General features: G+C 37.2%; 1 protein-coding gene across 12 annotated transcripts in view; it reads left to right on the top strand.

Moving 5' to 3' along the window:
• The window catches only part of UNC79 (unc-79 homolog, NALCN channel complex subunit), a 342,891-nt gene that overhangs the window by 220,730 nt on the left and 108,093 nt on the right, over positions 1–14,068 (top strand). For all 12 annotated transcript variants that reach the window (XM_072623539.1, XM_072623542.1, XM_072623545.1 and 9 more), the window contains one exon: positions 2,770–2,872. In XM_072623539.1, coding sequence (XP_072479640.1) covers positions 2,770–2,872 — 103 coding nt within the window. The remainder of the gene's footprint in view (positions 1–2,769; positions 2,873–14,068) is intronic.

Raw genomic sequence — 14,068 nt, 5'->3', positions numbered from 1 at the left:
TTCAAATGAATTTAAAACATACTTCTTAAATGCTTGTTGTGCTAGGTCATATGGAAGACACAAAAGGTCCTCTGCCCTCTAGGAGCTTACAATTTAGTAGATATGCAAATGACTGTAACAAATAATATTATTTGATAGTGCCATTATTTTCTATGTACAAAATAAAGTGCTATGTAATATCTAAAGGGGAAGGTTGTTATAAACAGCCAGGGTGTGGGCAAGATCTTAATTCTAATAGCAAAAAATAATAGCTATAAAGGTATTTGAATGATGATGATGGAAATCGTCTTTTTTCACTGGCAAATAGAAGACCTCATTGCTAGAAACTTAAGTTTCTGGGATTGTTCTATACATTGGGGTATCAGATTTGACTATTCCCAGAAGGTAATGACATTATCACCAAGACTAACGGTGGTCTTTGCTTCAGTCCCTACTTTTTGATTTAGGGCTTCTGGTGTCCTCTTACCATTACTGGTACTCAGAACTTTACTTAAGATATATAAAAAATGGAACTTGTTAGGTAGTGAATCTGAGATTATACCAGAAGTTAGGAGATCAGGACTCTGATATTGTTTCAGTTTGAGTGGTCACTTGGACACTAAAACAAAGAGTTTCTCAGTTTTTCTCTTTCTTTTTCTCTTTTCCTGGCTCTCTCTATTCCCCTTCCCTCCATAATTCACCTTCCCCATTGCACTCACTGCTTCTAGAGTTATATTGGCTGTTAATGTCATTTGATGCAGCAAGAGTTAATGTTTAATTACTGATGCTTCATAAATTTCTGCATTCTATCAAAAATGTACTGTGGATTCTGCACTGCCAGAAATCAAGATAAGACTACTATATGCCTATAGGGAAAGCATTTTGATGATACATTGTCTGAAATGCTTATTTCTTTAGAGAGAGCATTTTATGCTCTTAAGTTACAGTGGAACTTAATCTTTGCAACAGATTAGTGGCAAAACTACCAAAATGATTTTGAATTTTTCCCTTCTTGAACTTTTCATTGTGTTGGCTACAGTACTGTGGCTTTATGTTATAGTTGGCTGTCACTATTGGCAAAAGACTTTGCACCAGAGACCCTGCTATAGCTATGTCTACACATCACCAAATATCCAAGTAAATTTCTCACTTTTGACAGAAACAATTTGTGCTGGTTCAAGAAGTATTAGCATAGAATCAAGACCTTTCATTTGTACTTTACCACCATTCTTGCTCTTTTTTTTGAAATAAACTAATGACATCACAACATTTAACATCAACCATTTTTTAAAAAAATTTTGGTCACCTTTTTTTTGTTTGTTTTTGTACTCATAACTTATTTTCACTTACTTTTGCTTCAAGTTCTGGATTTTTTCCAGTTGAAACTACAACTCTCTCTTATCAGACCATTTCAAGATCCTTTGACAGTAGTCTTATTTTATGATAAGGAGTAAATGAAATTTTGAAGAGTATGAGAAATTTTTCTGAATCACACAGCTTATCAAACTTAGTAGTAGAACTGGTGGGCAGAACAAATGCCATCAAAAGCATTCTTCTGTATCTTTCTTTTGACTTTGGGTCTCTTGTTTCATGTGAATGTATTAAGTAGTCTAAGGAATACTAAAGAATGTGTTTAATCTATAGAATGTGTTTTGTAGTTTAGACTATACATATACAAAAAAAGCCTGTGATATAGTTATGAGCCAGATGCTTTTCCATGGAACTGTGTTGCATTCTTTTTTTCTTTCAGATTAAGACACTCCTTTTGTTCTCTGTTTCCAAATTCTTTTCTAATCCCTTTGGAAATACAATTCTATAGGATGTCATTCTCCTCTTTCGAGATAGATCATATGATCTTCCATAATTTTTACTTCCTTCTATGGTATTTACTAGTAACTTAATAATTTTCAGACTCTTTAATGACTATCAGGGTTTTCAATTTTTTCCCATTAAAAATTTGAATACTCTGCTATTATTCTTGTGATTATGATGTTTTCTTTGGGCTATCAGTTTGAGTTGCTCCTTGGGGGTGGTTCTTTCTACCCATCCACTAGATGTTTTTGCAGCATCACATGGTTGTCATCATAGCTTTCTGTATTCTTTGTGTGTGGAGATACTGCCAAATTTCCCTGAAGACACAATAACCCTGGGCTTACACGGGGTGAAGGAAGCTTGGCCAAGGATGTCAGCTTTCTGGATAGCACTTTAAACTCAAATTCATATTTCATTCAGAAATGCTATGGTGAACAAATGAAGAGTATCTTGATTTTGTGGGGACATGGCTCTATTTATTAATGTAGAGAATTGTAATATAGATCTTTTATATTGCTCTTATATCTACCCCCAAATAGCAGGATGTGGGAACTTGACATGATATTTGGGTGTATTCTTTCACCCTGGTGAGAAATCCAGGTCCATAACTGACACATAGGTCTCCACCAACAGATTTACCCTGTTTATGGACTCAGCATTGTCTTTTCCCCCATTAGCTCACAACTATATTTAGGTATTTGCAGAACTGAGAAAGAAGGGACAGTGGTAGAATAAACAGGCAGCCAGCTCCTGGAGCTCTGCAAGAAAAACTGAACAAGATCATAGTTTAAAAAAAAATGAATAGTAACGCTGAAATATATTTTCAAAATGCAATTTAGGGGAACAGAGAAGGGAGGAAATCTGGTTCTATCTCTGTGAAACTGTTACTTGGGGATTTTTAAGGGTAAAAAATAGTCCATTGCTGGGCAGGCATGAACTAATCTTTCTTCATCAGTTGTTTTTTTACTGTGTACTCAGGTGCTACTAAATCCAGCCTGCTGTCAGCACCCAGCATAGTCAGCATGTTTGTACCTGCACCAGAGGAATTCACTGATGAACAGCCTACGATGATGACTGACAAGTAAGCTTACACAATATTTTATTCACAGTGTTTTCAGAATTAAATTTGTTCCACGATTGTTAGAGGAAGTACCAGGAAAAGAATAATGTGTATGTGTATGTATGTGTTTATGAAACTCACATGTTTAAAAAAGGAACCATGATGAATGGATGCAATGAATGTATTGGTGGTCATTCAAATTCATCTTGTAGGTTCAGAAAAATCCTACTGTATGGATAGCTATTATTTCTTCCTCAACATTTTAAAATTTTATTGTTATAAAAGCATTTATAACTATATCCATACAAGAGGCAGTGGAGTGATGGAAAAAGGCTTTGGTCTTAGACTGAAGACCTGGGTGGGAATCTCTGCATAATAGTTCTATGACTTTGGGTAAGTTGTTTCACCTCTCTGGGCTTTTTAGTGTCCTTAGCTGGAAGAGATAATCTCAGAGGTTCCTGCCAGTTCCAACATTCTTTGTTGTGTCTTAAGGTCTCTTTTAACTCAGTCTTTGTATATGCATTAGAAAATTCTGTCTTTTGAGGTCTCTTACATTGCTAACATTCTGTTTTATGTTCTAAGGTCCTTTCCAAGTCAAGAGTTCCACATTCTGACATTCTCCCTTTTAAATTTCTTTTTAGATCTAACATCCTGAAATTCTCAGTTTTTGAGCTAACATAGAAAATTGCTAATTTAATGTCTTTTTGTAGCATGGGATAACTTGGTTCTCAAAGATTATGGCAGCACAGCACAAAATCATGAAGGCTCTACCAAGCTGGAAAGACTTCCAGTACCATACTTATGAAGATTTTAATTATACTAGAAAAATCTATCACAGAAGGTTCCCTACTAAGTGATGGATTCTTAGTTCATGGGTAATCCATGAAACAAGTATACAGTCATTTTCTGCTTTCATGTTAAGGTTGTTAGATTGGCAGATAAAGAGAGCAGGGTATGCTAAGAATCGCATAGTACTTAGAATGTCTATAAACATTAACTATAGATATTCTTGATCTGAAACTTTGTATAGTAATCAGTGAGTTGATTGATACATGACTAGAGAAACTGATTCACATAATCTTGATATAAGTGAAACAAAAAAAGTATAAAGAGGTTGCAGCTAAATGGAAGGACAACTCACTTGTTTTCTTTGGAAAGGTGAATAAAGAAGTTGACAAAATTGGTTTTACCGTGCAGTGAAAGGTAATGACAAACATCCTTTTATGTGTACTTCTTCATCTTGTCTTCTAATATTTATAGACATAAGCAAAGACAACCGTGGTGATAATTCTAGGCTTTGTGTCAACATCTCTTGCAGAAAATGAAAGAGGAGGAAAAATTTGTGAATAACTTAAGAAAATTCTCTAAATTAACATATAACTTGAAACTAAATGACTTTAATGAAAAGAGAAGAATAAGAGGGGGCAGCAAAAACTATGTAGGAAAATATAGTTAGGGATTAGAAAATGAAAGAAGCAGAAAGCTTTGAGACTACTTAGAAGTTTCATGTGTGTACTTTATTTTGTTTCATTTTTTAAAATATTTTTACTGACATCTCTTGGTGTTTTTTTACATCACCTACATTTACCAATGTATTTCTCTTTACCCCCATTCTTCCTTCCCAAAGAGCCATCCCTTGTAACAAAGAATAAAAAGGAGGAAAGGAAATTAAGTACAACTAATCTACATGTGAAAAAAGTCTGGCATTATATACATTGCTCTCCACCCATAGTCCCTCACCTGTGTAGAAGAGTAGAGAGAAGCCTTTTCATATCTCTTCTTTGGGACCTGACTTGGTCATTAAAATTTCACAGCATTGAGTCATCTCGTGCTTCAATTTTACAGTACAGTCATATCCAATTACGTTCATCTATCATAACTTGTTTAGTCATTCCGTAATCAATAAGCATGTACTTTGTTTCTAATTCTTTGCTACTACAAAAAGTACAGATCTAAATACTTCCACATATATGGAATATTTTATTTTATCATTGACCTCCTTGGGATATCTGCCTAGTTTAGAAATGGAAACTGAGTCAAAGGGTACGGACATTTTTGTAATTTTATTTGCAAAATTCCAAAATGCTTTCTAGGGAAAGGTCTCTTATAGAAGGTGAGACTTGAGCTGAATCTTGAAGGAAGCTAAGGAAACCAAGAAGGTGGAGGTAAGGGGCAGAGAATTCCAGGAATGAGAGATATCCAGTGCAAACACAAGGAGATGAGAGATAGAAAGTGTTGTTTTTGAGGCACTGAAAGTAGATAGAGTATATGAAGGGCAGCAAAGTATATGTAAGAAAAGGCAAGGTTATGGAGAGCTGTAAATACCAAAAAGAGAAGTTTATATTTGGTCCTGGAGTTCACTGAGTTGGGGATAAGATAGGGAGTAGGACTGTGATGTGGTTAGACCTACACTTTAGAAAAATCAGGTAGAAAAATCCTCTATCTGAATAGAGGATATATTGGATTGGGGAGATGAGTCTGGAAGACTAGTTAGAAATCTATTTCAGTAGTTCAGGAGAAAGACAACAGGGGATTGAACTAGTGTGGTAGCTGGGTGCGTGGAGGGAATGTGACAGAGGAAGAAATAATGAAGATAGAAATGACCTGGATTTGTCAACAGACTGGATATGTGCTATGAAAAATGAGAAGGGGAGGATGTCACTGAAATTATAAACCAATATTAATGAGAGGATGGAGGCTTTTTGACAGTAGTAAAGAAATTGGAAATGGGGGAGAGATTTGGGGAAGAGAATGAGTTATGTTAAGGACATGTTGAGTTTGAGATATATATGGGACATTCTCTTTGAAATGTCCTAGAGGCAGTTGGTGTTGTTGTTCGGTTGTTCAGTTTTGTCCCACACTTTGTGACCCCATGTGGGGTTTTCTTGGCAAAAATATTGGAGTGGTTTGACATATCTTTCTCCCATGGATTAGGCAAACAGGTTAAGTAACTTGCCCAGGGTCACCTAGCTAGTGAGTGTCTGAGGTCGGATCTGAACACAGGTCTTCCTTACTCCACAACCAGCACTCTCTATCCACTGAAACACCTGACTGCCCCCGTGTGTGTTAATGTATATATATGTGTGTGTGTGTGTGTGTGTGTGTGTGTGTGTGTGTGTGTGTGTGTATGTATGTAATTGACTATTCATGCATGCATGCATATATGTGAATGTGTGTATGTATGTATATATTGTACACATACATTTACATATCTGTGAACAATTAATTGGTCAGTCAGCAAGCATGTATTAGTCACTTGCCCTCTGCCAAGTGTTGTGCTATGTGTTAGGATTACAAAGAGAAATCTGAAATATCCCCACCCTCAGTGGGCTTTAATTCACTTATTTTAATGTGTCCCTGTACTGGTTCATTCTGTTTTGTCTATAAACATGTCCATGTCTCCACCATCCTGAAAAAAACCTCACTTGATCCTTACACCCTCACTATCTATAGTCTATCTAGTCTATATCCCTTCTGCCCTATGTAGATAAATTCCTCAAAAAGTCCATCTAAATTAGATATCTCCATTTTCTCTCCTCTTACTCTCTTCTTAGTCTCTTACAATTTAGCATCTGACTTTATCATAGAAAGAAGGTGGAGGTGAGGGGCAGAGAATTCCAGGCACGAGAGATATCTAGTGCAAACACAAGGAGATGAGAGATAGGGAATGTTATTTTTGAGGAACTGAAAGTAGGTAGAGCATGTGATGGGGAGCCAGGTATAGGTAAGAGAAGGCCAGGTTATGGAGAGTCAGAACTACTCTCTTCAAAGTTACTAATGATTTCTTTTTCCAAATCCAATGCTCTTAATCCCTATGCTTGACCTTTCTTCATCCTTTGACACTCTTGATCTCTCCTTCCTCCTTGGTACTTCCTTCTCTGTAGGTTTTCAGGACATTACTCTCTCCTGGTTCTCCTGTCTGTCTGACCACTCCTCAATCTCCTTTGCTGGATCCTCATTCAGATCATACCTTCTAACTGTAGGTGTCCCTCAAGGTTCTGTCCTGGGCCTTCTTCTCTTTTCCCTCACTTGACTTTGTGATCTCATCTGCTCCTATGAATTTAATTACCATTTCTGTCCTGATGATTCTCAAGTCTACCTGTCCTGCTCCAAACTTTCTGCTGACCCACACTCTCTCGCTTCCAGTTCCTTTTTGGATATCTCAAACAAGAAGGATGTTCAGTAGATACCTTGAACTAACCTATCTAAAAGAGAACTCATTATCTACCCCCCAAACCCGCCTCCCCTCTTACCTTCTCAGTTACCAGAGAGGGCAACACCATCCTTTCTGTTTCTCAGGCTCAGATCCTATGAGTTTCCTCAACTCTCTAAACCTCCACCCCACCCCCTAATATCCAATCAGTGGCCAAGGCCTGTAGATTGAATCTTTGCAACATTTCCTCCATATGCCCCCTTCTCTTCTCTGACGACACTCACTACCTTATGCCTGGATTGTTTGCAATAGCCTATTAGTGATTCTGCCACCCTCCAGTCTCTCCCCACTCCAATCCATCCTCCACTCAGCTACCAGTGATTTTCCTAACGTTCAGGTCTGACCATGATGCCTCCTCATTCAATAAACTCCAGTGGCTCCCTATCATTTCCAAGATCAAATATAAAATTCTGTTTTCTCCCTTCATAACCAAGCCTCCCCTAACCATTCTGGTCATTTTACACCTTCCTCCCTGCCATGCACTCTTTGATCCAGTAACACTGGCCTCCTGATTGTTCCATGGACAAGATACTGTATCATATACTTTCAAGCATTTTTTTCTGGCTATTCCTCTTGCCTACAATGCTGTCCCTCCTCAGCTCTACCTAATTACTTTTCCTGGCTTCTTTTGAATTCAAGTTAAAGTCCCATCCTTTACAGGAAGACTTTTCTAATCTGTCTTAATTTTAGTGCTTTCCCTCTGATAATTACTTTCCAACAATCCTGTATATAGCTTACTCTGTGTGTATGTGTGTGTACGTATATATTTATATATTTATATGTCTGTGTGTTGTCTCTCAGCTCATTAGATTATAAGCTCCTTGAGGACAGGGACTGTTTTTGACACTTTTTGTGTCCCCAACACATCGCAGTTCCTGCCACGTTGTAGGCACCCACAGAATGTTTACTGAATGATTGATTCTTTTAGACTCAATAACTTCTTTCATTTACTTGACTGATGAAACTGTAGAACTCAAATATTATTCCTATTTCTGCTCGTTTTTATTGGAGAGTTAAGTCCATTGATATTTAACTTTGAAATAATTAGATTTATCTTTTTTTTTCAATCATTCTGTTGAATGGTAAGACAATTTTTTTATTCTGGTAATTTTTGTCAGTAACTAACTCAAAATAAATAAAACTAACCCAAAATAATCCCCAAAGCACTCTTAACAAAATTCCTCTATTTTATATTAATGAGTGTGTAAGTTTTAGAAATTTGAACATTCCCTTATCAAAGATAGGAGCTGTGCTTTAAGATCATTTTGTCATAAATTCTTCCCACTCCCTTCCCCATACACCCTTTTCCCTTTTCTCTGTGTCTTTGAAATACTCTTCTGAAACATTTCGCACAATTCTCTAAGAAGTTCTCACGTTTTCTTAATAACTAGATTATCTTGATTTAAGAAGTGTTATTTTAAATGCCTAATTACTTATCTTTTTGTTGTTCAGAGACTTCCTTGAAGTAAGTATGTATCTCTGCAAAATTATCTCTGCAAAATTTTCAGTCTAAAGCTTCCTCAAGTGTCCATCTCTTGCCTTGAAACTGTACACTGAATTTGGCTGGGTAAATTCTTGGTGTGTGGTCCATATTTCTTAATTTTGCAGGTATGGTATTCAAAAATTTCCCATCTTTTTTGTCTTCCTCAAGAAATTTGTCATGGTCATGATGAATGTTCTTTGGTAAGTAAAGTCCGATTTTTTTCTGGCAGCTTGCATTATTTTTTCCTTACCATTATAAATTGGAGCTTAACTCTATTATGTCTAGACAACTCGAATCTTTGCTTTTTCCATGTGGGAGCCCTGTGGATTCTCTTTATAGAGCGCTGCTTTCTTTGCTGATAATTTCACATTCTTTTGTCTTTCTTTCTTATGAGATTGCTCCCTCTTGACCTTCTTTAACCTTCTCATTAGCTCTGTATTCTTTCTAATTCTTTAGATATTACATTGGTTTTCTGGACCTGCATTGATCATTATTGACTGTCATTCTTTTTTTTCCATGCACTCAGTCTATTTTTTATTGATTTCATTGATTCCTCAGGGTTTTCACTTTTATGCTCTCCATCAGTCATTTCCCTTATTGTTCTCTAGTAATCATTTTAAAGTATCTATTAATTCTAGCACGAATTTTTTCTGTGATGATTCATTTTCTCTAATATCTTAATTTGATCTTATGATATTCTTGACAGCATTAATATTTGTTCAGTTTCTTTAAATACCATTCAGGAGTGTCTCAGAGTATTTAAATTGTTTCTTTTTCAATCTGCATTCCTCTTGTGCATTTTTTTAGTTGCTCCAAACATTTTTTTAAAGTATGTCAGAATTTTGTTCCATTTCTATTTTGGTTGATTTTTATCTTCATATGTGTTTTTAAAGCTATTTTCCTTCCCTTTATTATTTTTATTTGTTGCTTTTTTAATGGTCTGGGAGTATCCTGGTTTCCTTTGAATCTCTTTATCATCTTGACTGAATGCACTCATATATATTCTTTTTCTGCTTGGATCAAGAATTATCCTTAATAAAAATATGAAAAAAGAACAAACAGATTTTTGCAGAACGTTTTCTACCAGAGATCACAGCTTTATAGTAATAGCTTAGGAAGAGATAAAGAGAACAGAAGACTGCATTTGGTTATTTTCTTTTGTTGTATTACAGAAAGAACAACAACACCAAAACACATTTGATTTTCTGGAGCAAAGCATAGTCTTTGGGATTCTCCTCAACAATAGTTTACGAAAACAAACCAACATATATCAACTGAGTTTGACAGTACATGCAATATTGTATACTGATCATACTCACCATACTCATCATTCCCTACTTCTGCAGTTTCTCAGTTCTTATCTGTAGTAATGCTTTGTCATAATTTCACAGGGTTCAATTTTGTTTTGTTTTTTTTAAAGTTATTCTTTTTATTTGTTTTAAGTTTTCAACATTCCTTTCCACAAAATTTTGAGTTCCAAATTTTTTCCCCATCTCCCCCGCAAACGCTATGCATTCTGATTGCCCCTTCCACCAGTCTGCCCTCCCTTCTAACACCCCTCCCCTCCCTTATCCCCATCTTCTCTCTTGTCCTGTAGGACAAGATAAATTTCTATACCCTGTTACTTGTATTTCTTATTTCCCAGTTGTATGCAAAAGCAATTCTCAACATTTGTTCCTAAAACTTTGAGTTCCAACTTCTCTCCCTTCCTCCCTCCCCACTGAGAAGGCAAGCAACTCAATATAGGCTATATATGTGTAGTTTTTCAAATGACTTCCATAATAGTGATGTTGTATAAGATTAACTATATTTCCCTCCATCCTATCCTGCCCTCCATTTTTTCTGTTCTCTCTTTTGACCTTCTCCTTCCCCAAGAGTGTTTACTTCTAATTGCTCCCTCCTCCCATTTGCCCTCCCTTCTATCATCCCCCCCACCCCGTTTGTCCCCTTCTCCCCTACTTTTCTGTAGCGTAAGATAGATTTTCATACCAAACTGAGTGTGCATGTTATTCCTGCCTGGAGCCAAATGTGATGAGAGTAAGCTTCACTTTTTCCCTCTCACCTCCCCCCTTTTCCCTTCCACTGGAAAAATTTTTTCTTTCCTCTTCTATGAGAGATAATTTGTCCCATTCCATTTCTCCCTTTCTCCTCCCTCTATATTCCTCTCTCACCCCTTACTTTAATTTTTTTTAGATATGATCCCTTCCTATTCAACTCACCCTGTGCTCCCTGTCTCTCTATCTGTGTGTGTGTGTGTGTGTGTGTGTGTGTGTGTGTATGTGCATAATCCCTCCAACTACCCAGATACTGAGAAAAGTTTCAAGAGTTACAAATATTATCTTTCCATGTAGGAATGTAAACAGTTCAACTTTAGTAAGTGCCTTGTGATTTTTCTTTCCTGGTTATCTTTTCATGCTTCTCTTGATCTTGTGTTTGAAAGTCCAATTTTCTTTTCAGCTGTGGTCTTTTCATCAAGAATGCTTGAAAGTCCTCTATTTCATTGAATGACCATTTTTTCTCCCTGAAATATTATACTCAGTTTTACCGAGTAGGTGATTCTTGGTTTTAATCCTAGTTCCTTTGACTTCTGGAATATCATATTCTAAGCCCTTCTATCCCTTAATGTAGGAGTTTCTAGATCTTGTGTTATCGTGATTGTATTTTCACAATCCTCAAATTGTTTCTTTCTGACTGCTTGCAATATTTTCTTCTTGACCTAGGAACTCTGGAGTTTGGCTACAATATTCCTAGGAGTTTCTCTTTTTGGATCTCTTTCAGGAATTTATCAGTGGATTCTTTCAATATTTATTTTACCCTCTGGTTCTAGAATATCAGGGCAGTTTTCCTTGACAATTTCATGAAAGGTGATGTCTAGGCTCTTTTTTTGATCATGGCTTTCAGGTAGTCCCATAATTTTTAAATTGTCTCTCTTGGATCTATTTTCTAGGATAGTTGTTTCTCCTGTGAGATATGTCACGTTGTCTTCTGTTTTTTCATTCTTTTGGTTTTGTTTTGCAATTTCTTGGTTTCTCATAAAGTCATTAGCTTTCATCTGTTTCATTCTAATTTTTAAAGAACTATTTTCTTCAGTGAACTTTTGAACCTCCTTTTCCATTTGGTTAATTCTGCTTTTTAAAGCATTCTTTTCCTTGTTGGCTTTTTGGGCCTCTTTTGCCAGTTGAGTTAGCTTATTTTTAAAGGTGTTATTTTCTTCAGCATTTTTTGGTTCTCCTTTAGCAAACTGTTGACTCGCTTTTCATGATTTTCTTGCATTGCTCTCATTTCTCTTCCCAGTTTTTTCTCCACCTGTCTTACTTGGTTTTCAGAATCCTTTTTGAGCTCTTCCATGGTCTGGGACTATTGCATATTTATTTTGGAGGTTTTGGATGTAGAAGCCTTGATTTTTATGTCTTCCCCTGATGGTAAATATTGTCCTTCCTCATCAGAAAGAATGGAAGAGAATACCTGTTCACTAAGAAAGTAATCTTCTATAGTCTTATTTTTTCCCCCTTTTGTGGGCATTTCCCCAACCAGTTGCTTGACTTTTGGGTCCTTTGTCAAAAGTAGGTTATAATCTGGGGACCTGTAAGATGTCAGTTCCTCCTGGGTGGCACAACCAAGGGAGAGGAGTTTACTCCCTGTCAGAGCTTGAGGCTGAGATTCAGGTCAGCTGCTCAATTCCCCCATGAGGTTTAGGCAGGGGCAGGCTGCCCCTCAGGGTGAGGTTCAGATGAGCTGCTCAGTTCCTCAGGGGCTTTATCCAGCAATGGATACTGACGGCTGCCTGCCTGGCCACTGTAGTCACCCTGACTGCTGCTGCTGCCTGGGGCTGGGGCTGAGGCTAGGGGAGGACCCTGCTCCCTTGTCATGGAGGTGAAAAAGCCCTTTCACTGACCTTTGAAGCTGCCTTTGGTGCCTGTGGGTTGAGGGATCTGTGAACCGTGGCTGCTGCTGTTGGGCATTTTGCACTGGAGGCCTGCTCTGGTCCTCCTTCCAGTACAGCACAGCCAAAGCTGTACTGGGTTCAGCTCTGTGTCCAGTGTGACAGATTTTTCTTGTCGGCCTTTTAGGTCACCCTGGGCTGGAAATCTCCTCCACTCCATTGTTCTGTGACTTCTGCTGTTGTAGAATTTGTTGAGAGTCTTTCTTTACAGATATTTTATGGGTTGTGGGGGAAGAGCTAGAGTATGTGCATCTTTCTACTCTGCCATCTTGGCTCCACCCTCCTTGTTTTGTTTTTAACAAACATTTATTAAGTATCTGTGTGGAAGTAACTGCACTAGGTCTTCAGAATACAAAGGCCAAAATGAAATAGTTTTGGCTTCAAGAGCTTATACAAAGGATTCTAAAAGTCTTAGTGAAGTTTTAAGTGATTAAAGCATAAAACTGCATTAAAATTTAATAGCTTAAAACTCAACTAAGAGTTTTAGTACATCCTATTTACTACTTGGTAGAACAACATATAGACAAATAGATAAATATAAAATGTATACAAAATAAATACAAGATAATTTAGAGAGAACTAACTAGGGGTATCAGGAAAGTCCTAATATAGGAGGTGACACTTGAGCTGAACTTTGTAGAGGAGAGCTAGGATTTCATCAGGTTGAAGTAAGGAAGAAGAGAGCATTCTAGGTCAGGAAAGCCTGTGAAAAAGCATGGTGGTGGGTGATAGAATGTCATAGGCAGAATCATGTGAGCAATAAGATGGAAGACTTTCTCCATCTGCTCTCAAACCTCTCCAACACAGAAGATAAGGAAGACAACCCTGTAATACAAGGAGAGCAAGTGCTGGGGCAGATGACTTGGTAGCAATAATGTTTCAAAGATCCAAAGAACAGAGGAAAGTGAAAATGATCCCAGGACATGAGATGAGTATGAGGTACTGTGTAACACTCCACCAAGCCTGAGGTAAAGAGTATACAGCACCAGTTGGGGTCAGTTCTTACCACCCAAAAGTCACTGGGGTAAAGACATAGATTAGTGAATCATGAATTGCCCACTGTAGGAGAAGACTGAGATATTTTTAGGCTCAGCCCCCAAGGAAACCACAGTTACAGGGGAGGGAGTCAGAAAGTGAGAAGTAGGGAAAATAAGCAGTGGGAGAAACACTGAAATTACCAAAGATTTTGGGAACAAGAAAATCAAAGATCTTGAACATCAGTAGATAAAGCAACAGGAAGAACACTAACATCAGGAAGACATATGGCTTCTAGAGCTAGCAAACAAATCCAGGAAGCTATAAATAAATACTGAAAAAAAGATGAATGAGTCAACAACAGAGGAGCCTGTGAAATTTGAAGAGAACATGGAAACACAGCACACTCTGAGTGGTTTAAAGAGAAATGGGAACTATAAGGGCAGAATTTATGACCTGTAGAACAAAAACAACGGACGGAATAAAAAGCCTAGAATATTCAATGGAAAGCCTTGCCTATAAAAAAATAGAGAGAATAATAGATTATAAATGCAAATACCCAGAAGTAAAAGACAATTTAGAAGAACACAAACAAAAAACAAT

The sequence above is a fragment of the Notamacropus eugenii genome, chromosome 7 (assembly GCF_028372415.1).
Source record: "Notamacropus eugenii isolate mMacEug1 chromosome 7, mMacEug1.pri_v2, whole genome shotgun sequence".
NCBI classification, from domain to species: Eukaryota; Metazoa; Chordata; class Mammalia; order Diprotodontia; family Macropodidae; genus Notamacropus; species Notamacropus eugenii.
This window is presented reverse-complemented; position numbering and strand designations above follow the sequence as displayed.